The sequence below is a fragment of the Falco peregrinus genome, chromosome 5 (genome assembly GCF_023634155.1).
Source record: "Falco peregrinus isolate bFalPer1 chromosome 5, bFalPer1.pri, whole genome shotgun sequence".
Lineage (NCBI taxonomy): Eukaryota > Metazoa > Chordata > Aves > Falconiformes > Falconidae > Falco > Falco peregrinus.
In genome coordinates this window covers 61336791-61357556 of record NC_073725.1, presented here as the reverse complement: position 1 = coordinate 61357556, position 20766 = coordinate 61336791, and the positions used below count along the sequence as shown (strand labels likewise).

At 46.6% G+C, this 20766-nt stretch overlaps 1 protein-coding gene across 1 annotated transcript in view; it reads left to right on the top strand.

Moving 5' to 3' along the window:
- OBSCN (obscurin, cytoskeletal calmodulin and titin-interacting RhoGEF) overlaps nucleotides 1-16280 on the top strand; it is a 184266-nt gene extending 167986 nt beyond the window's left edge. The window contains exons 106-118 of the mRNA XM_055805894.1: nucleotides 549-626; nucleotides 1497-5151; nucleotides 5771-5893; nucleotides 7002-7112; nucleotides 7230-7397; nucleotides 7865-7987; nucleotides 9998-10168; nucleotides 11456-11576; nucleotides 12224-12463; nucleotides 13129-13352; nucleotides 13811-13886; nucleotides 14304-14453; nucleotides 14586-16280. Coding sequence (XP_055661869.1) covers nucleotides 549-626; nucleotides 1497-5151; nucleotides 5771-5893; nucleotides 7002-7112; nucleotides 7230-7397; nucleotides 7865-7987; nucleotides 9998-10168; nucleotides 11456-11576; nucleotides 12224-12463; nucleotides 13129-13352; nucleotides 13811-13886; nucleotides 14304-14453; nucleotides 14586-14763 — 5418 coding nt within the window. The 3' untranslated portion in view covers nucleotides 14764-16280. The remainder of the gene's footprint in view (nucleotides 1-548; nucleotides 627-1496; nucleotides 5152-5770; nucleotides 5894-7001; nucleotides 7113-7229; nucleotides 7398-7864; nucleotides 7988-9997; nucleotides 10169-11455; nucleotides 11577-12223; nucleotides 12464-13128; nucleotides 13353-13810; nucleotides 13887-14303; nucleotides 14454-14585) is intronic.
- The last annotated feature ends 4486 nt before the right edge of the window (nucleotides 16281-20766 follow it).

Sequence of the window (20766 nt, the reverse complement as noted above, 5' to 3'; positions counted from 1 at the left end):
GTAAGTTTGTTCTGGTTCTTTATTAGAATCATTGAAAAGATTTTGAGGTTGGAAGAGATCTTTGGAGGGGCATCTCGTAAAGCTGCTTGATGTTATTTGCTGGTTTATTTTTTCTCTTGGTCTCCTACTTTCTGTCCTATAAAGAAGCTCAGACATGGCTCTCTAGAAAGAGGAGAAACATGATGTTTACATGCCAAGATACCTTTCCTCTCAAAAGACAAAGATTACTACTGACATGAGCAGATATGACATGTCTGTACAGAAAGGGAACTATGACTTTGCAGAACAAAGTTAGGGTTTGTATTCCAATGCCTTAAATTGCTAAGGAGAAGAGCTAAAAATTAACAAAAATAAAAAAAGGGGGGGGGGTAATGAAAATAGGGCTTTCTTTTATCATTGAAAAGCCGATATAATCTACAATTTAGCATTTGGTCTATTTTAACTTTCCTAAATGAAACAATTCTGGAAGGAGGGAATCCTAAACACTTCTCAGGAGATAAAGTCAGGATTTTTTAACCAATGATTTTTCCTCTCATTCCACCTGGCAGCATAATGTCCCCCTCGAAGAAGCTCATTTCATTAATACCAAACAGCTCAAATTCATTGTGGCTCGGAGCAAGTGGCAGGTGAGTTGGCCTTAATCTACATTTGTTATTTTTAGTTACATATATTTTTAGTTACATTTGCAGCTTTTAAGATCCATCAGGCTGGGACAGTGAGCACAGCAGAGATCTCAGCTTGGTTATGAATGGGGAATAAGCCCAGGAGAGGGCGGTTGATGGATGTGGCAGAAATAAGTTATCTAGGCTTTTACTACCTGGAAATCACCTGGTCTCATGCAGGTGCCTGGGAGACGTGTGGTTGTGTCTAAGCAAGGTACCCTCAGCATCCTTTGCAATTGGTACTGAATTACAGACAGGTCCCAAGAAGATTCCTCTTTACCTGAAGTGCTCTAAAATGATCAGATTGATTGCCTTCTGAAGATGCCTGTTTCTCTGTTGGCTGTAAGGGGAGGCCAGCTGCTCAACTGCAAAGGAGATGTCTCACATGGCAGGAGTTAGAGCAGATGAATCCCACCTCCTACAGTATGGTAGGTCTTCTGTTGGCCTAAGCGTCTGCTGGCTGTACTGCAGTTGACAGATTTAAGACCATTTACTCCAGCTAGGCTCTCATCTAGTGTGTTCTGTGAAAAGCTCCTTTTCCATCTGCTTTGAGTGGCCAGATTGGCTCGGAAAATCTCAAGCAGGGTCCTGCTTCCCCATGCCAAACAGCAAGTATGTCCCTTGAAGTCAGGGTAGTTTCACCTCTGTGAATAAGAGAAGAGGAAGACCTGGAGAGCAAATGAGGCCTGGATTGATGTACAAAAGGGTGGCAATGTGTTACTAAACTAGTATGTGTGGTATGTAAGAGTGCAGGCATTCATTTTGGTATGCTTGCTTTGCCATACTTCCACCATGTTTCCATCTGATCGTGCTGTATTTTGCTTTGCTTTTCAGCGGTCTTTGATGTGCTATAAATCCATACTGGTGATGAGGTCTATCCCAGAAATCCTAGAAAGGACTCATGACAACACCTCTCTGGCCATCTCCCGACACCTTGTTGAAGAAAGCACTTCATCCAGTACCAGCGGCTCCTCTTCAGACAACGAGAACTCACATTTCCCCAAGAAGAGGCACTTTGGCTCTACCCCTGAACTGCACTTGTCGGTTTTTGATGCACTGAGCCATCAGGAACCTCCAAAACATGCAAGTGAAGACAAGCACTCCAAAATCTCAGTCCCTCCAGTAAAACCCATGAGGAGGAAGTATGCTTCAATGAAAGCTGAGGTGGGGGACAAATCACCTATGGAAAGCACAGAGCTCATGGCAAGTATCTTAATGGAGAAAGAGGAGGGGCTCCATCCCAGACTTCAAGATGAAAGAGCAGAGCAGTCCCAAAGAGGCAATGCTGCTGAGTCTTCATCAGTGAGGACCTCCACAGAAAGCACATCACAGCTGTGTCAGAAAGAAAAAACAGACACATTTTTGTCTGTTAAGGACAGAATTGAAAAAGCTGGGGATGGGACAGAAAAGCCACCTGTCTGTGTTCCTAGACAGAGTGTCATTAAAAGCACGTTCTACAGCCAAGCAGCTGAGCTACCTGCAAGGGGGCCTTCCTCACCAGGCAGGGAGTTCAGAAGACACCTGGACAGAGCCAGAAGGACCTTCCAGAAAGCTGGATATTCAAAGGTGCCCATCAGTGGTCTCCGTGAACCCCTTCTAGAGCAGTTTGAACTGGAAGAAGAAGAAGGGAAGTGTGGCAATGGAGATGATCACAGGGAAAGTCTGCTTGGTTCCTTGACCAAATCGGCTTCATTTGATACGGCAAGGAAACCACCACACCCTGCCATTGCTGGTGCTAGCCGAAGCCGTTCCCTGGATGACTACAGGCTGAGAGCCTCAAGATCAGTGAGGGAACAAGATATTTTGGAAGAAGATTGTGATATATTGTCACAGGAAAGTTGCCCTGAAGGCAGTGACCATTGTGACAGCTCTACGGGGCCTGGCAAGGAATGTTCTGTAGACACTTCAAAGCAAGAGGACTTCAGGAAAGCCAGCAAGGATTGTTCCGAAGAGCAGCCCCCTCCTTCCACACAGTGTGAGGGTAACAGGTGCTCGGCTCTTCTTGTGCAACCGCTGGAGTCACTTCCAGTGACACCTCATAGGAGTGAGAATAGGAAACATTTACTGAAGAAGTCAAAAGCTACTTACAATGAGGAGGAAGCTGATAATCTGGAAGGCAAAAGCCCCGTTCTAACTGCCCAACGCTCAGATGTAACTGCATCATCAGCCCCAAAACAGGAAAGCATGGAAGATAAACCCTCCCCTGGCCATGCCTCTGATATTGTTTTTCAGGAGGGCAAGGAGTCCGTTTCGACTCCCACAGAGCCAGAGGTCACCTCCAAGGCATCCCCTACAAGTAAGGGAGGCATGTGTCTGCCCAAGGAGCCTGCTCTCAGTACCGACAGCCATCTGGATCTAAGAGGTGGAAGCCTGCTTAGCAAAAGGACAGCCCCAGTGCCACCTTGGAAAGACAAAAGGCAGAAACATTCACTTGAGAAGACTTCTGCTCATAGTGTTACCAAACCTGATCTCACAGAGCATGAAAGCTCTGCTGTTTTAATGGGCCCACAAAGAGAAACAGATTCACTTCAGGTATGTAAAGCCAAAAGTCAGGAACTTCCTGGTCAAAGTGTTCCAGCAACTACTGTCTTGGTGGACAAACAGCCAGGTACCCTAACTGCTCTGTACGCGGCTGATGAAGGTGCTTATCAGAAGCTGAAGACCTATGAAGAAGTGAAATCTGCTGTCCTGGAGGATGAAGGACAAGGTATTACAGGAACCACTCCACTGTCAGCCCATGACGGTGAAAGCCAAGCACACAAGAGGGCTCCTGTTCACGCAGACACAGCATCAGCTGTCCTGAAGGGAAAGCATCTCATCATTCCAAAAGTCCCACCACCAAAATCCATGCCCATTTTGGTCTCTGATGGAGCAGGGCAGGCTGGAAGGGACTGGCCGGCCCATAGCCAGGAGAGGCTTGCTGCTCCGAGGAGTGAAAGCTCAGCTGTTGCAGCAGTTGTTCCCAGTTCGGTCCATGAGGCTGAAATTGAGGGAGCTGAACCCCAGAAGGTTTCTGAAGGCAGTGGCATGGTGCCTGCTGTTCTGGAGAGCAGACACCCAGCTAGAACTGTGTCCTCCCAAAATACTGGCCTCCCTTTGGCCTGTGAGAGTGAAAAGCAAGAATACCCAAAGACATCACCTCCCAGTGAGGTGGGATCTGCTGTGACAGCAAGTGAAAGCCAAGCAGCTGGACAGACTACGCCTGCTCCTTTCCCCAAGGCTGGACGTCAGGTGTTTGAGCAGCACAGGGCTGCCTATCCCTGTGGCAGAGTTTCTGCTGATCTGGAGGGTGAGCCTCCAGGTGTCTTAACTGCTTCACCACCAGAAGCTGCTCCAGCTTCAGTCTATGAGCTAGAACATGAGGAACATCCAAAGGTTCATGGTGACGGTAGAGGCATTGCTTTAGACAGCAGAAGCTGTGATGTTGGAAAAACTGTCCCATCACTCCACAGGGATCAAAGTCAGGAGCTCTCACATCACAGATCTTCTTTTTACAGTGATGAGGAGTCTGCTGTGCTGGAGGGCTTAGTGGATGAGATGGTTTCACTCTCTGAAGAGATGAATGTTTGGGCAGAGTCAGTTTCTGGTGAGGAGGAATACAGAAAACACACCTCTCGTCCCACAGAGGTGTTCTACAAAGGCCTAGGTAGCCAAGCACCCATGGACACCTCCTTCCCTTCTGTACAAGGGGGTAAAAAAGGGGAAGCCTCTGAGCTGGATGACCTTGCAGAACCTTCTCTTGTCGTGAGTGAGGAGTCGGTGGAAGGGCAGAGAGCACAGATGGTTCCTCAGGAATGTGAGCATCTGGAGGACTTAGCATTTGAGAGCCCCACTTCCAGCCAAGTGAGTGTTTCCTCAACAGACAGCTTGGATACTGGAAAAAAACCTGGTCAAGTGTCAGTGAGCAAGGACGCTGGTAAACACCCAGAAGTTTCTTTAGTGAAAATCAAAGACCTGTCGGATGAAACACCCAGTCTTGGCAGTGGAACTCCAAAATTTGACATATCAGAGGTAGAGCCTGCCTATTTGAATTTCTCTGACTTGTATGACATTGTCTATTTTCCATTTGAATTCATGAACTATAGGAAGCCTCCACCCAAACCAACTGGCAGACGGTTTATACCTTTTGGTGAAAGGGCAAGGCCACCTCCTGCAGGACATTTGCATAAAGATAAAAGACTATGCATCCGAGAAGAGGCACGGGACAAGAACAGGAAGAACCATTTGGAAATATCTGAGGATTCAAAAGCAACTAACTTATTAGCCACGGGGAAAGGGTCAGAGAGTCATAAAGAGATGTATGGCACCCAAAAGGACTCAAGTGGTAAGCAGAAAAGCTCCTTCTACAAGCCAGGACTCTTTAAGCCGTATGCACGGTCTCATTCAGTGGAGCAGTCAGTGGAGCAGAGTCTGAAGAAGAAAGTAAAAGCTTCTGTTGCCCATATTTCAAGAATCCTAAAAGGAAAGACATCTCCTGAGCCAGAGGAAGGTAAGTGCCTCTGTGCCTTCATAGCTTTGCTACTGTAACTGAGATATGCTAAATCTGCCTTTTCCTCTTCCCCAGTATATCTGAGGCTGTGGTTAGACCGTCATTGCAAAACTGGCAGTGGCAGGTTATGAAATTAGTGGTCTTCAGCTCCACCACTAGCTCTGTTACTGGCCCACTTCAGTGCAGAGTCAGCTGGGATAATCTGCTGATGGAAGTGTCTTAAATTCCCCTGTCTGGGTTTGCAGAAGAGCAGATCAGGGCTAGATGATGCTTTCCTCGCTGCAGTTTCTTCTGCAATTATCATCTGACTATGGTAAATCTTTAAAGCTAAAGTGACTGGGAGAAGTTGGTGAAGTCACCCCGGCTACCTAAGTTGATGACACTGGACAGCAGAATCTGTCCTTTCTTCCCTGCCATTCCTAGATATACCCTGTTCTGCCAGGAAGTCATTCCGTTTGTAATAGCTGTCACAGCTTTCCCTGTTGACTGAAGGCTCATTAATAAAGAAAACTGTGACTGCTGAGCTATTTATGTGTGAACAGCAGAACTGCTTTGCTGTAAATGGATGTCACAGGGACAAGAATGGCCTTGAATGACTTCTCATCCTTTCCCAAAACAGAGTTTGGTGAGCTGAGAAGTGAGGCAGTAGAAGAAGAGCTGTTAACAGGAGCTGAAGGATCTCTGAAGAAGAAATCAGCACTCCCTTCATTCAAGTTTTCAAGCCTTATGCCAAAGGAGAAAGGTATTGCTATTGCACGAGTCCTGAGTTTTGTCACAAACTATCACTACTGAGTGTGACAGTGCTGTGTGAGGCCAGTTTCTAAGGATGGATCTGCAATGATTATCTTGAGATGGCCTGGATACACTTATGCAATATGAGCCAGCCTCCTCTGTTTACATCGTAACTATGTCCTTGTTAAAATAATCTTGTCTTGGTATCGCTTGCAAATTGGAATCACTCTAGGAAGCCACTGCAAAGGAATAAAATTGCATATAAGCTACAAAGAGAGTGAATGGACTATCCAAAGGTGGGATGGCAGAAGCAAGGAATTGTGAGTTCCTACACTCCAGTCCTGCATGCCATGTAAGGGCCAGACACGCTGCTATAGAGCTATGAAATGAAAAATGGTGGGGCAGCCCGAAAGAGCATGTCAGCAAAGCTGAACTTGCTTTTGCCCAGGCAAATTTCCCCTTCACTCTGGGAGGAGCATTTTCTGAGGTCAGGTTAATGCCCCAGTGTTCAGCAGAGCCCAGACAAGCACTGGGAAGGGCAGGTGTGTGAGGCTGGCAGCTCGTGCCCACTGTGCAGAAAAAAACCTGGAGAAACACAAAAGAAAACCTGAGCTCCCCCTTTCTCATGGAGACAGCAGCAGATTTGATGCTCTATAGTTCTTTTCCTCCTTCCATATCCATATTTTATCTCTTCTCTCTTCTTGTGCTGTCTTGATCTGATCCCCTTTTCCTTGAAATACCATCATTTAGCTTTGCCCCCACATTGAAGCTAGGCCAGAAGAGGAATCCTGCTGTGACATGCTCGCTCTCCTCTGAGCTGTTCTGCTGCCCCAGCTGTACCAGCAGGGCTGGGCAATGTGTATGTTTCCATGGACCTTCCAAGATCCGTCTGGATTATCATGTATGAGCAGTCACACTGCATCCATGAGGCTGAACAGGGCTCCTGCACCTGTCTGCCCAGTGCCTAGGGGATTCACCAGCTGGTGGCTAAAGGTGTGCCAGAGCATGAAGCAAAAATGGTCTGGAACCAAAAATGCTTTCTGATGTCCTGTGTGCACTTTGTTTTCCACATAGCCCTCCTGGTCACCCTGAATCGCTGCTTTTCCTCTTCTTTGCAGCACCTTTGTTCATTGAGGAGCTCATCGATCAGGCTGCTGCCGTCGGACAGTGTGTGACATTGTCGTGCCGGACGGCAGCTCACTCCTCCCTGCACATTGACTGGTTCAGAGGTGACATCGGCATCCCTCAAGGGAGTCCCTAACCTCTGGGACAGGGTGCGGGGAGGGGTTTAGACACCTTGGTATAAATGTGCAGGGTCTTTATCTCTCCTATCTTCTGCTTTTCAGATGGGATACCTGTCCACAGCAGCAGCCGGATCCTCATCTCAGCCACGCTCAAAAATTTCCAGCTGTTAACTATTCTCTCTGTTAGTGCTGATGATTTTGGTATTTACACTTGTGTGGCCACAAACTCCCTGGGCTCAGCATCCACCTCTTGCATCATAAGAAAAGCAGGTAAGAGATGAGGCAGCTACAGAAGTAGGTATTACAAGTACTTCTGCCCCAAAATGCGATACAGATATAACTGTAAATACCTGTGAGGTGGGATTTCTGCCGAAAGGTTCAGGGGACAATCTCTCCCTTGCCTGCTCTAGTCCACAGCCACAGCCCTTGCTGTCTGGTAGCATGGCACATTTTGCAGGGTTCATTCCCTCTTCTGGATTCAGAGCCACTCTAGTAACCATGTGGTTCTAGAACCAGACTTCAAAATCTTAATAATGAGTTTAAGTTGGGCACAGCTAAATTGCTATTCCACTGGATGTGTGTATATATAAAACATTTTATATATATATATACACACACAAATATATATTTAAACCCTAATATCTCTTAAGTGAGAAATGCTGAGTGTAGAGGTATGTATCACAGCCGTGCTATTGGTAACCATCGCTCTCTCTGGTAACCATAACTCCTCTCAACAGAGGTGCCTCCCAGCCCTCCGCCCCCTGACATCGTGGAGGTCTATGAGGATGGAGTGCAGGTGGCCTGGAAACCTGTGGAAACCAACATCCCTGTCCACTATAGCGTCCAGTGCAAGAGCGAAGGTAAGGTGGAGTGCTGCCCTTACACCTTGCAAGGAACGTCTCGGTATGTATGATCTCTTTACCAGCTGGATATTTTATTTTTGTTCAGAAACAGCCTGATTTTAGCTGTCTAGTTTAGGGTTAGGAATGAAATTCATATAGTCATCATTTAGCCATCTAAAAGTTAGATGTTATGCTGGCTAAATCAGCCTGGAATATGCATACTTATACAAAGGCTTTGCTAAAATGTGAATCAGACTAGGTCACATGGAAGCTCTAACAGCTACAGAAAACATGCAGGGCTGGTGCCAGATACACAGTCCTGAGTAATCCTCTCAAATCACAGTTCAGACAACATTATACACTAGTAACGCCCAGCAACAATGATCAGCAGGCAATGTCACCCCGTACCCAGGCTTCCTGTGCAGTCTGTGGGGAAAGATGGTCTATCAAAAAGCCATTTCATCCTGTACCAAACAGCCATGATTTCTTTTTCCATTGATTATGCAGGAAGCTTAGGGCAAACAGCCAGGACATGATAACAAAAGTTTAGTAAAACTGCATCATCCCTTTGATGTCCTCTTCCAAGACTTGGTCCGGAGACTGATGAAGTCAGTGGATGTTTTCTTGTTTAATTCCACAAACTTTGAATCATATCCCCAAGCCTGTTCAGACTCTCTTGGGACTGCTTTTGCTGTTATTATGAATGCTGTGTCTCATAGTAATTTCTATTGCAGTCACACATACACAGCCCTTTGGATTCAGCTGCTCCATGTTCCTTCTTTTAATTCTCCAAACATACATGCATTCCTTTCTGGATTAGCACGAGCATGGGCTGCAGCTTTCTGCCTTTTCACTCTGGAGCTGGTGTCAGTCACTTTTCCTCCAGCGCAGCTTTCTTTTTTGTAGTTCCTTTTGACACAGCTGTAGGTGAGACTTTGGGAGGATACAAATGCAAGTTGTTCTATTTAGGAAGAAAACCAGGAAGCGGCACCTACAATCTTCCATTGCATTCTGTACATTTGTTAGGAACATGCAAAGTCCTGCTTTCCTGAACACAGGAGGATTAAGATGATCAGAAAAAAAATACTTCTTTTATTCCCAGTTTGACAGTAGGCTTTTGCGCACTGCTTCTGCAGACACTTTTCTATTTGTAAGCTGTATCTGCTCCTCCTTCACACACCCTAATTCAACCCATACCCTAAAAAGTCATTGATACTTTTGTTTTGGGGGGTGAATTATTGTTTGCCCTGTGGTTTGAGGCTCTCTACTAGTGTTTATTTGAATGAAAGGATGAATTTAATCTCAGGCAGTCTCAGGGAGTTGAGTTCAGCCTCGAGCACAGCAGCAATGGCAAAATATGGGACACATCATCATGTGAATTGAATGACCATTAAATGTTTGCTGCTGATTTTCTACTTCACACCTTAGTCCCATAAATAATGAGTCCAGAACATACCAACAATTGCAGTTCCCTGAGAAATCATCTGAGGTCCATAAAAGCTGAGTAAACCTGCCCGAGTTTCAAACACTTGTTTTGCTGGGAGGGTGTCAGCACATAGTTCTGTCCTGAAATCCTGCATCACATGGTTTTAATTTGATTCAAGACAGGGCCAAAGGGAAAAAAACCCAGTGATTTTACTAGGCTTTTGAGCTCTTGATGTAGATTTGCACTAGAGATTAGTGGTATGAATTAAATAAACAGAAACTAAACAGGAAAGTTTCAGCATTCCTCTGAAACAATATTGCGCCACCTTGGACTGATTAGATATAAACCAGCTGATGGCAGAAAAGATGAGTTTGGCACATGTACAGTGAGTGGCACCACGCACAAAACTTGGCCATAGCAAACACAGCAAGTTTTTCCTTCACCCTGCAAGATTCCACTGTTTCTCCATGTTCCCAGCACATAAGTAAAGTTGATGGGAAAAAAAACACCAAAACAACAAAACCCCAAAACTCAAAAAAAACCCCAACCCTGGTGTGACCATCTTAAGAGTCCTATCTCTTTCCTGTCTTTCCTTGGTTAAGATGGGGAATGGACGAATCTTGCTTCTAACATCGCTGACTGCTGCTACTATGCCAAAAATCTCTCCAAGGGGTTTATCTACTGCTTCAGGATAGCCTGCACCAGCAAAGCAGGAATGGGCCCATACAGCAACCCATCTGCCAAAGTGAAAATCGCTGAGAAGGATCAAATGGGTAAGATCAAATGCCAAGAAAGCACTGTGGTTTTCCTCCATCAAAACAATTGCACCCTTTTGGATGCGGGTCCAGAAGCCAAGAGCGAATGACTCAAGACCAATTCCACTTGGCTCAGGGTGGCTTAGGGCTTCCTCCTCTTCGGCTTTCTTGTTTCAAAGTCAATTATTTTCTAATTTTGGACACAGTTCGGAGAATATGTATACATGTATAACAAATAAGTAATAAAATAATAACAATATGTAAGCGTTTACAGAAATACAGTAATAAAATAAAAATCTGGAAACTGTAGACTACCCACTAAAAACACACAGTTTTTGATGTGAGATCATGAGGAAGCAGGTCTGGGAGGATGAACGTGTTACTGGAGGCATTGATCTGTTGGTGTAGAACTGACACTGGTAAAAGCCCTGGACCTACTCTTTGTTAGAACTCTGAGTCAGAACTCAGTCCTAAATTCAGTAGTTAATTTGTGTGTTCTAGTGTTTGCTACTGGGAATGATTGCCCTGTTGTGGTGCTTTTTTTAGCTGTGTTTTGTCTCTGAAGTAAAGAAAGCTCGATTTACTATTTTTTTCCACCTGTTTGAATGCTTTGTACTATTAACGTGTTTTTAAAATGAAGAAATCCATAACTCCACAGCAACTATATCCTTGTAGCAAACAAAGTATCTGAAGTGGAAGGATGGTCTAACTGGAATTTCCTCCCAATGGAGAGGATTAGTCTGTAAAAATCAGTTTACAGAGATATTTTTAACTCACCCTAAATCCTCTTCTTTCCCTTGGCCTGGGATTCATTAACATATGGCAATATGCTCAGTGTTTCCAAGCAGATGTTTTCATGTGTCAAGGGATGCTCTAATATTTCAGGGAGCACTAAGGCACAACCACATACCAGAACCAAAGCAACAAGCTTCAGCTGCTGCCCTCAAATAGCCAACTAAAAGACAATTCTAATTCTTTGTCAGTGTCTTACTGTGCCCTGATGACTCATTATAGGAGATGAGAACCAGTGGGTAAGATGTTTGATACCATAACACACAACATACAACCCTTCTCATATAGTCTGGAGTTGGTCCCACCAGGGGATTACTGGGTGGGCAGTCCAGAATCTGTTGCATTCAAACAGCGTTGGGTGCCACAGCTGGGGGGCAACATGCAGGTTCACCTGGAGGAAGTTCTGCTGTTGCCGTTGTCATTGTTCATAGACAACAGAGGGTGGATCAGGGAGGCTCTAGCTGCCACACAGAAGCATTTTCCTGTGTAATCCCTGTTCCTTTTTCTCTCCAGAGCTTCATGCTGCAATGCAGAACTTCCCATCATCTGCTACTGAAGAAGAGAGTGAAATAATGGCACCATCCGAGCCTTTCCCAACATACCAGACCTATGCCTTCCAAACAGAGATCAAAAGGTAGTGAATCCAGCTGAGCTCTCAACCAGCCAGAGGGAAATGCTGTGTGTGGCTGGAGTTGAGAAAAGTCACTTTTATAAATGCACTGCACACCTAGTGTCACAGTGTTTTGTTGGAAACTTAGAATACTTAGAAACCTGAGTTGGCTCAGCAATTCTCATCTTAGTTTGGTAGGAGTCAGGTGTGGATTTTCTGAGAGAGCAAAAGGGTCTGTTTCAAGCACAATGTGCTGGGCAGCAGGAAAGCCCCTCCGTATATTGTGAAGTGAGCCCTGGGCTAACAAAGGCTCCCCTCCTTGCTGCATCAACCTTTGCAGCTTCCAGTTTCAGATGTGGGGTTGGGATACAACTTGCCCTGCCTAGAAGAACTTCTGTCACCCACAGGGGGTTAGTTCTCTTGCTCAAGACAGGATGAACCACCTGCTCTCTCTCCAAAGGAGTTAAGCTCTCACTCCTGCAATTTAAAGTGACGGTACCATTTAGAGATACAGGAGGATGTGCAAACTGTGACAATAGATGTAGTAACTCCACATCGGGCACAGATGAAAAACACAGCGTGGGAGCCTGGTGGGTTTAAAGAACAGAAGCTCCTAGCTCTTCCAGGAGTAGCAGAGAAGCTTAACTGGCCTTTGTGTTCCTTTGTACCAGGGGGCGTTTCAGCATCGTCCGGCAGTGCAGGGAAAAAGTCAGTGGCAAGACTTTAGCTGCTAAAATTATCCCTTACTGGCAAGAGGACAAACAGACTGTGCTCCTGGAGTACCAAGTCCTGAGGAAGCTTCATCACACGAACATAGCTCATCTGAAGGGAGCCTACATCAGCCCACGACACTTAGTGTTGATCCAGGAGATGTGCGTGGGACCAGAGCTACTCCACTCTTTGGCATTACGGTAATAACAAGCAGAGGGAAGGGTTTTCCAGTCAGAGCTGATGTAAGGAGCAAAGACACTTACTGCTTTCCGCTGAGAAACTGAATTAACTCTCTCCAGCTGTCCCTGTGTACTGCCATTGCACACAGGCTTTGTGATGTATTTGTTCTGCAACTTCTTACAACATAAAAATATTACTTAAGTTCCTCACCGGGTTGGGCTGGGGGACAATTCAGGGCCACCCTGTTGAGATGTTGAAAGCAGTTTACAGTATTTGATACAAAATCCCCTCCCATAAGATGGAGATTACTGTGGCCCAGGAAGCCTCATTTCTCCTCCACATTGTTTCTCATGATGGCAGAAAATGCATCTGCTGAAATCCTCTGATTAAAGGAAAGGGAATGGTGGGTATCAAATCTGCATTTTTTATTTCTGCACAACCCTTGCTTTCTGTGACATGCAGCTCTACAACCTCCTGAACTTCTTGAATCTGTAAACCTGACTCACAGTATGAACCAGCTACTCCACATACAATAGATTTGCTAAATGAATAAACCAGGTTGTTTGGTTTTGAGTCTCAAAGGCCTCGTGGGTTTAGACATCCACGGGAGAATGACAGTGGGTGTAGAATGGCACTCGGGCATGCAGGTAGGACACCCCTGGTTTCATTCCCTTTCTTCTACCAGGACATCATACTCAGAAGTGGAGGTCCGAGATTACCTGTGGCAGATCCTCAGTGCCATTGAGTACCTCCATGCACACAACATCCTGCACTTGGATCTCAGGTCTGAAAACATGATCATCACTGAGCCCAACCTGCTGAAGCTCCTGGATTTTGGCAACGCACAGTTCTACACACCAGACAAAGTTATTACCATGGACAAGTGTATGGACTATGTTGAAACCATGGGTGAGTACAGAGTTCAGTTACAGTGACCTTGGCCTCATACGCAATCTGTGGTAAACAGAAAGAGCCATCAGGCGGCAGTTGGCCCCAGCAAGCAAAGTCTCCCAGGTGCTGCCCTCCAGTAACAGCGTGAGTTTGCAGGAGCAGCTAGTGGTGACAGCTGTCCCACTTGTAGATCACAGTGGACAGAGCCAGAGGTCATGGCCAGTAGTACCACTCTGGCTGGCATCCACGTGTCCAGAGCTCAGCGGTACAGCACTACTGCCGTTCGGCCTGATGTTCTCAAGGTTTCATTGCAGTCATCATCCACGAGGGTGGCTTACCTCAAACAGCTCCCTCTACTAGAAGCTTTTTCTTCTTCACTGTTGGGAAGGTAGCAAAGCACAGGAGTGCCCACTGCTTTTGTTCTGGTCTCAGTGCATTGGAGGGAAGCTTGGCTCACACCAGTTTGCTTTTTCTAGCTCCAGAACTACTGACAGAGCAAGGAGCCCTCCCGCAGACTGATATCTGGTCCGTCGGCATCACAGCCTTCATCATGTAAGTCAGTCTGTTCTTCCCTGCCCTATGAGCAGCTTTAAAAGTGCAATTTCAGAGTCATCAGCCAGGGAAGATGCATTGACTCAGAGTTAACCTCAGCTCTGCCCCCTCTCCATATGGAGGTGTCTCTGCATAGAATAAGGGGCTGTTATACATCACAGCAGCTGCTGCTGTTTCTGACTCAGCCTGGTCTGAAAAGCCCCAACTTTACCAAGAAAGTTCAAATTACATCAAGTGGAAAAGCAGCCAAAGTCATGAAACCCACTGAAGAACATTGGCCTCTGAGGTTTTGTTTTCCCATATGATATTTCTGTGCATCGTTGTGATCCTGCTTTCACTGCTGGGTGGGAATTCCTGGGAGAAGAAGCATCTTGAGCAATGCCCTTCATGCTGATCCATTCTCTTCTTTTGGAGCAGGTTGAGTGCCAACTACCCCGTCAGCTCTGACGTAGCCTGCGAGTTCCTGAGAACAACCAGGAAGGGTAAAGTGAAGCTGACACGGTGCTATGCGGGTCTCTCTGGGGGAGCGGTGTCCTTTCTCCAGAGCACACTGTGTGCAAACCCCTGGTAAGATGATGTCCGCTCTCCCAACAGCACAGCTGGTGCAGATTGTGGCTATTGCCTCTTCTTCCCCTTCATTGGCAAGGAGCCTCCTCACCCAGCACGGATCCCCAACTGACCACCTCACCTTTGTTCTAGGGGAAGGCCATCAGCCTCGGAGTGCCTTCAGAGCCCGTGGCTCCAGGAGACAGGTTTGGACAACAGGCAACAAGCACTGGTTACCTTCCCCACCACCAAACTGAGGAATTTCCTCACTGAAAGGGAAAAGAAAAGGGGCCTGCTGTGCTCCAAGTATGGCCTCATGATTGCACAGTGACATGGCTGCAGTGACAGACGGGAATTGTCTCCCTCCCCCTTTCTGCACTTAGTGTTTGGTACCAGATAGTCCTGCCAAGTTGCTGTGCATCAGCTGAGCTGGGGTAACTGCTCTCTGTGAATGCAATTTAGCATAACTGAGCAAATTAATCCATGTATATGCATTACCACAAGGCAAGAACAGAAATATAGGCTGTTAACATGGCTCAGCTGACCAACAGTAATTTGACAGTATGTGTGTCACTTGGCTGCACATTCCCTGGAATAACGAGGAAAGATTTCTGATTGGGACTAGCTACCAGCCCCAGCTTTGCAAATCTTTCCTTGAGGTCAGAAAGACACCATGCATGCAAATGCTGGGCACTGACTTCTGCCCCTGGCCCTAGGACGTGATAACCAGACACGCTTACAGATGTCACTGCACTGCGCATCCTACAGTCACCACTGCAGCAAGGTGTGACTGGTGGGTTTCTCACCTGCCTTCAATCCAAAATAATTCAACAACCAGTTATGAAGAGATGAGTGAAGCACTTTTGAGGGGCTAATATTAGACAGCAATGTGTCTTCAGGCTTTGGATGTAGAGGTCCAACTAGATAAAGCCCTGAGCAACCTGGCCTGAGCTGATAGCTGACCTTGCTTTGAGCAGAAGGTTGGTCTAGAGACCTTCTGAGCTCCCTCCCAACCTGACTTGTTCGGTGACCCCATCTCTTTGCCAAGTGCCAAACACAAGGCTGGAGTGGTGGGACTCTGCTAGCACCCATTAGCAGCCAGGCTCAGCATGTTGCTTTCCTGGCCAAGTACCCCACCATCCCCATGGGCCTGACCTGAGATTAAGCACGGGGTGAGAGGAGGGCAACAAGAGGCTGCAAAGGATGGAGGTGTTACCTGTGTAACAGTGGTACCAAAGAGGAGATTGTAACCAAGGCCTTTCATACGCTGTGAGGAAACTCTTTCCTGCCCAATTCATGAGAAACAAGCAGGGACAGTCTCTGTGAAAGCAGCCTTGTAGCTTGACTGTAGCACGAGGTGTGCTGGGGAGCATAACGGCAATGGGGGTTTCCAGTAACTGATAAATCGCACATCCTGCTCCTGCAAGAGGCCATAGCTTGCATAGCTTTGAGAAGAACTACCGTCCTACCTGGGGCCCAAGTTGACCCTCCATATGCCACTCCACTTGGGCAGCCTGGCTCCTGCTCTCTTAGAGCCCAGTCCCATGCTCAGTGAGCTGTGTGGCTCCACGGCGGGTCACCTGCTCTCCATGGGCACCTGCACTGTCATGTCTGCAGAGCTGACCAGGCTCCTCAAAGTTTTCAAGGTTTGAAAACACCACAAAACTTGTTTTTTGGAGCATGTATTTGAAGTCTCCCATTAGACTTAGGTGACAGTTACCCATCACATAGGATCCTACAGTAACACCTCACCTGCCTGACTATATCTGCATCAATTATCTTAAAAATGTGTTAAAGAACGAATGTACAGAAACAACTCTTGAATAAACCAAGATGTGACTTGCTGTATGGGCATCTCTGGGGAAGATGTTCCCTAAGGCCAGGATGCTGGCATGTGGAGCATTTAGTTGTATGGCTTTCCCCACAAGCAGGGCCAAAACTGGCTTGTGCAGAAAGCCTTTTCAAAGCACACCCGAGCTGTCAGGCAGTGTGTGAGTGGTTCATTGCAGCCTGCCCTTGCTCCCCATCAAAAACACTCCCCCATTCTGCCTGACTTCAGTGCGTTTGTATTGCTGTGTCCTGCCTGCCACAGGGTATTTCTGCAGATGCTGTGATTTGTGGGAATAACTTGGCCACTGGACAGTAAAGGCAGCAAACACAATGGTGACTGTGACCTTGTGACACACAGATGTTGTACCACTAAGAGACTTTGCTGCTTTGAAGCTGGGCTGCTCTCCTCTGGGGAGTGCACAGGCACATCTACCAGGAGATGTGGCAGCAGTGTCACCGGCAAATGCTCTGTATGTTTCAGTTCTTAAAAAAAATCCTGAAGTTTCATGTTCCTCTTTCTCCTTCAAAATCTGCTTTCCTTTGCAATGGATGGTGTTAGCTGTGTCATTGCTTTGTATTTATAACCTCAGTGTTCCTTTGAGATTCTCTGAAGTGTATGATGGATCTGTCAGCGCTGCTGAGGTTTTTTCAATTTTCCTTACAAGCAGCAGTAAGCGGAGGCTTTCTCAGAGCTGTATCTGGCTGTGTTTAGAGGAACGAGAACAGGAAAACTGTTCCTAATGCATTACCGTTTAATACTAGAAGTGATGATTTTTAACCAGGGCAGGTCTTTTCCAACACGTTTAACCCATATTGTCCCAAACCTGAAGCATGTGGCATCATGACCCCTTTCCTTGCACAGTGCAGAGCAGGAATTGTAACTGAGGGCAGAGGAGCTCTCACCGTGCTGTGGAGAGCAGGCACTGGCTCAGATGGTAAAGCTTTGAATGTTGAAGTAACTTTGTCTTCACTATGCACTACAGAAGAGAAAGCCAAGGGTTTAGGGCCAGACTCCACGTTCAGTTCTCTTGGGGGATAGAAGAGTTACACAAGACAGACACCGCTATGAAGTCTGCCCCCAAAAGAGTTTTCAAGACCCTAGATTCCTTCCAATTTAACTTCTTTTACAAAGCCAATAAGACTTCTGTTGGCACAAGCTAGTTCTTTCCTCTCGCTAGTACACTTTGGGATAGAAAGCTCAGTGCTAGGGGACAGCTAACCTAAGCATAGAACTTAATTGCAGATTAGCTCATTTGGACCTTTCATACTCTTCTATATATGACTCAAATTAAGTGATGTTTAATTTTTTTTTTCCTTTGCTTCTCACAACTGCATGCATTTGAGCATGTCTGAAGTCTTTTATAGACTCAATACCGTTTGGTTAAATAAACCATACTGACGAGGAAGTAAAGCCAGGTTTCTCTGCTGAGTAACTGTCATTGTCATTATTTTTATATCCCTTTCCGAAGCCCAGTCCATGTTTGTGCAGCACCCATCCCTTACCCCTCGATTCTGACCTGGAGTCCCTACAAGTGATAACCGCAAGTATACACTGTACATTAGCAGTGAAGAACCTTCATAGAAACCACCCCCACAAAAAAATCCTCTTGCTAGAGCCTTGGAGTGAGGACATCACTTGGCCAGGCTGTCACTATGGCTCTGGCCTGCCCAGCCATCCCAAGGACTCCTGGAATCATTTGGAGCTTGCAAAGATCAACTGTTGACCGGAATGTGGGAAGTGCTCCAGCTTAACTCTTGGTAACAGAGAAAGAAATGAAGCCATGAGCGACAAAAAAGAGGTGAGAACTGTAGAGGGCACATGGAAGTAATGAAAGTGATGGAATTGTCAATGGCAATATTAACTGTCACAGTCAAGCCGTGTAAGGTTACAAGTAGGTTTTGTTTTCCTTGGCTCTGCCATAGCTGCTAGAGAGTGTAAACTTCTACCACCGCAAGGTCAGGGCTAATGCCCAGGCTGGCAATACGTGGTAGTTTGCCCTGACATGCAGTTACAATGTAACCCTGTCCCTGGCAGAACAAAGCAGACTCTGGCTTTGATGTTTGGACACATGAAAATGTTTGAATTTCAGTCCTTGGTCACACATAAACTCCAAAGGTTAGCATCAGTGTTAAAATCCATTTACTGTTCTCTGCCCAGGTGAAGCTGTGATTTAACTTCTGTAAGGATTGGTGTTGTCAGAGCCCTAATTATTGAAGGGGGCATGGGGAAGCAAAGCAGAGCTTGTAGAGCAAAGTTTTATTCTGCATTAGATCCAGTGGATAAAACAGAGATGTCTGGGGGCTCATAAGGTCACAGTGGCTGTAGCCCATAAGGGATTGAGGTCGTTTCCCTATGTCCCACTTTGGTTTTCTAGCCCCTTCCCATCACTCCATCCTATTTCTTATAGCCTCCCTGGGTCTTTGCAGAGGATGGGGTCTAAATTTGAAGGGGGGTAGCATTTTCCAATGGGCATCATCTGGGAATACCATCGGCCCATGGGGCTCAAGGAGGGGGTGGAGAGGCCATCAAAACACTCAAAGCTCATCCCTCACCAAGGCTCAGGCACTGCACCCCAGCCAGCCATCACCTCACAGGAGGGCAGACCTGTTGCTAGTCACCCATCCAAAATTCCTGGGCTTGTGCAACGATTTGGGTTAAGATAGAGAGATGGGTTCATGCTGCAAGGGATCCTGGCTCAGCTATACATACCCATGCTCCATCTGTGCTACAGTTGGTGGGATGACTCCACACACACACACAGACAGCATGTTTTATCCCCAGAAACTGTACACAGGGCTTGAATGCACAGCCTCCTGCAGCCCTGGAAAGGCAGGTGACCACATGCATTCCTAACTCACATAGATAAATGAAAATGATACTACAGGTTAGTAGTGATGTTTGCAGCTCCCTTCTCCTCCCACTGACGAGGTAAATGACATTGGTAAGATCTGTCGTTTGCTTGAATGTGAGATAGGAAGGAGGTACTGGTATGTCCTTGCTCATATGTCCTACCTGTGCTCCCTCTGGGGGTCTTATGTACAAGACAATTTGAAAACTCCGAGGAAATTCTTACATCTCTGGAGAGGGTATTTGTTGTTCTCTGACCTTTCAGAGGTTTACTACAAGCTGATGCCATCCTGCCAATGATATTTCATGCACAAAATAAATGTGTCGGTATGGAGCTCATAATAACATAATGCAGCCCCAATGCTGTCATGCTTCTGGGCTCACCCCCAGGCTCCCAGGCCACTTTGCTTACCTGCCAGCTCGTCTGGCCTGATCTTGCACACCCGGTCACACACTAGTGCCAGCTGCCAGCACCACGGACACACAGGTCCTCTGACTCATGGTCTTGAATTTAAAGAAAGGAATTTAATAAGACAATAGGACAGACTGCTGATTTACACACAACTAGTCCTTTTTATCCCCTTAACCCTCTATTTTCCTCCCCAAATCACCTAAATCACTCCTTTTCCCCAACTTTTTTTCCTTCCTTAAACATCCCACCATAAGCTCTGTGCAATCCCAAAATGGTCTCCCCCTGCATGCCACAGGATATCCCCCCTCCCCTGACAGCAATCCCCCTTAGTCCAGATGATGATCCAGAGAGCTGCTCCTGATGATGCATCTCAGTGGGTCCCATGCGGGGACTGTGAGGCTGATGGCTTTGCTGGGACAGTTCTGGGAGGGACATGGACAAAATACTTGTTCCTTGGAAGTTGCTTGATTTGGGCTCCTACCTGTCAATACGCTCCTCTGCTCCTCTGGCCTTGTGCAGATGGAGTTTTGATGGGCTGATGACCCCTGGGATGGGGCTGGGAGTAGCTCGCTGTGAGTGTGCAAGTGAGCCTTCATCCCATAACCCAACACCACAGTAACCAGAGATACAGAGCAGCTGTACACGTGTCCTGATTTAACCCCAGCTGGTAACTAAGTACCACACAGCTGTGCGCTGACTCCCCCCTCACCCAGAGGGATGGAGAGGAGAATCAGAAAGGAATGTGAAACTCAAGGGTTGAGATAAGAACAATTTAATAGGTAAAGCAAAAGCCACGCACGCAAGCAAAGCAAACCAAGGAATTCATTCACTACTTTCCATTGGCCAGGCAGGTGTCCGGCCATCCCCAGGGAAGCAGGGCTCATCACACGTAACGGTTACTCGGGAAGACAAATGCCATAATGCCAAGTGTCTCCCACTTCCTTCTTCTTCCTCCAGCTTATATGTTCAGCATGATGTCGTATGGTATGGAACATCCCTTTGGCCAGTTCAGGTCAGCTGTCCTGGCTGTGTCCCCTCTCAATTTCTTATGCCACTCCAGCCCTTTTGCCGGTAGGGACCAAGAAACTGAAAAGTTCTGGACTTAGTATAAACATCACCCAGCAACAACTAGAACCATCAGTGTGCTATCAACATTGTTCTCACACCAAGTCCACAACACAGCACTGCACCAGCTACTAAGAAGAAAATTAACTCTATCCCAGCTGAAACCAGGACAACACGTA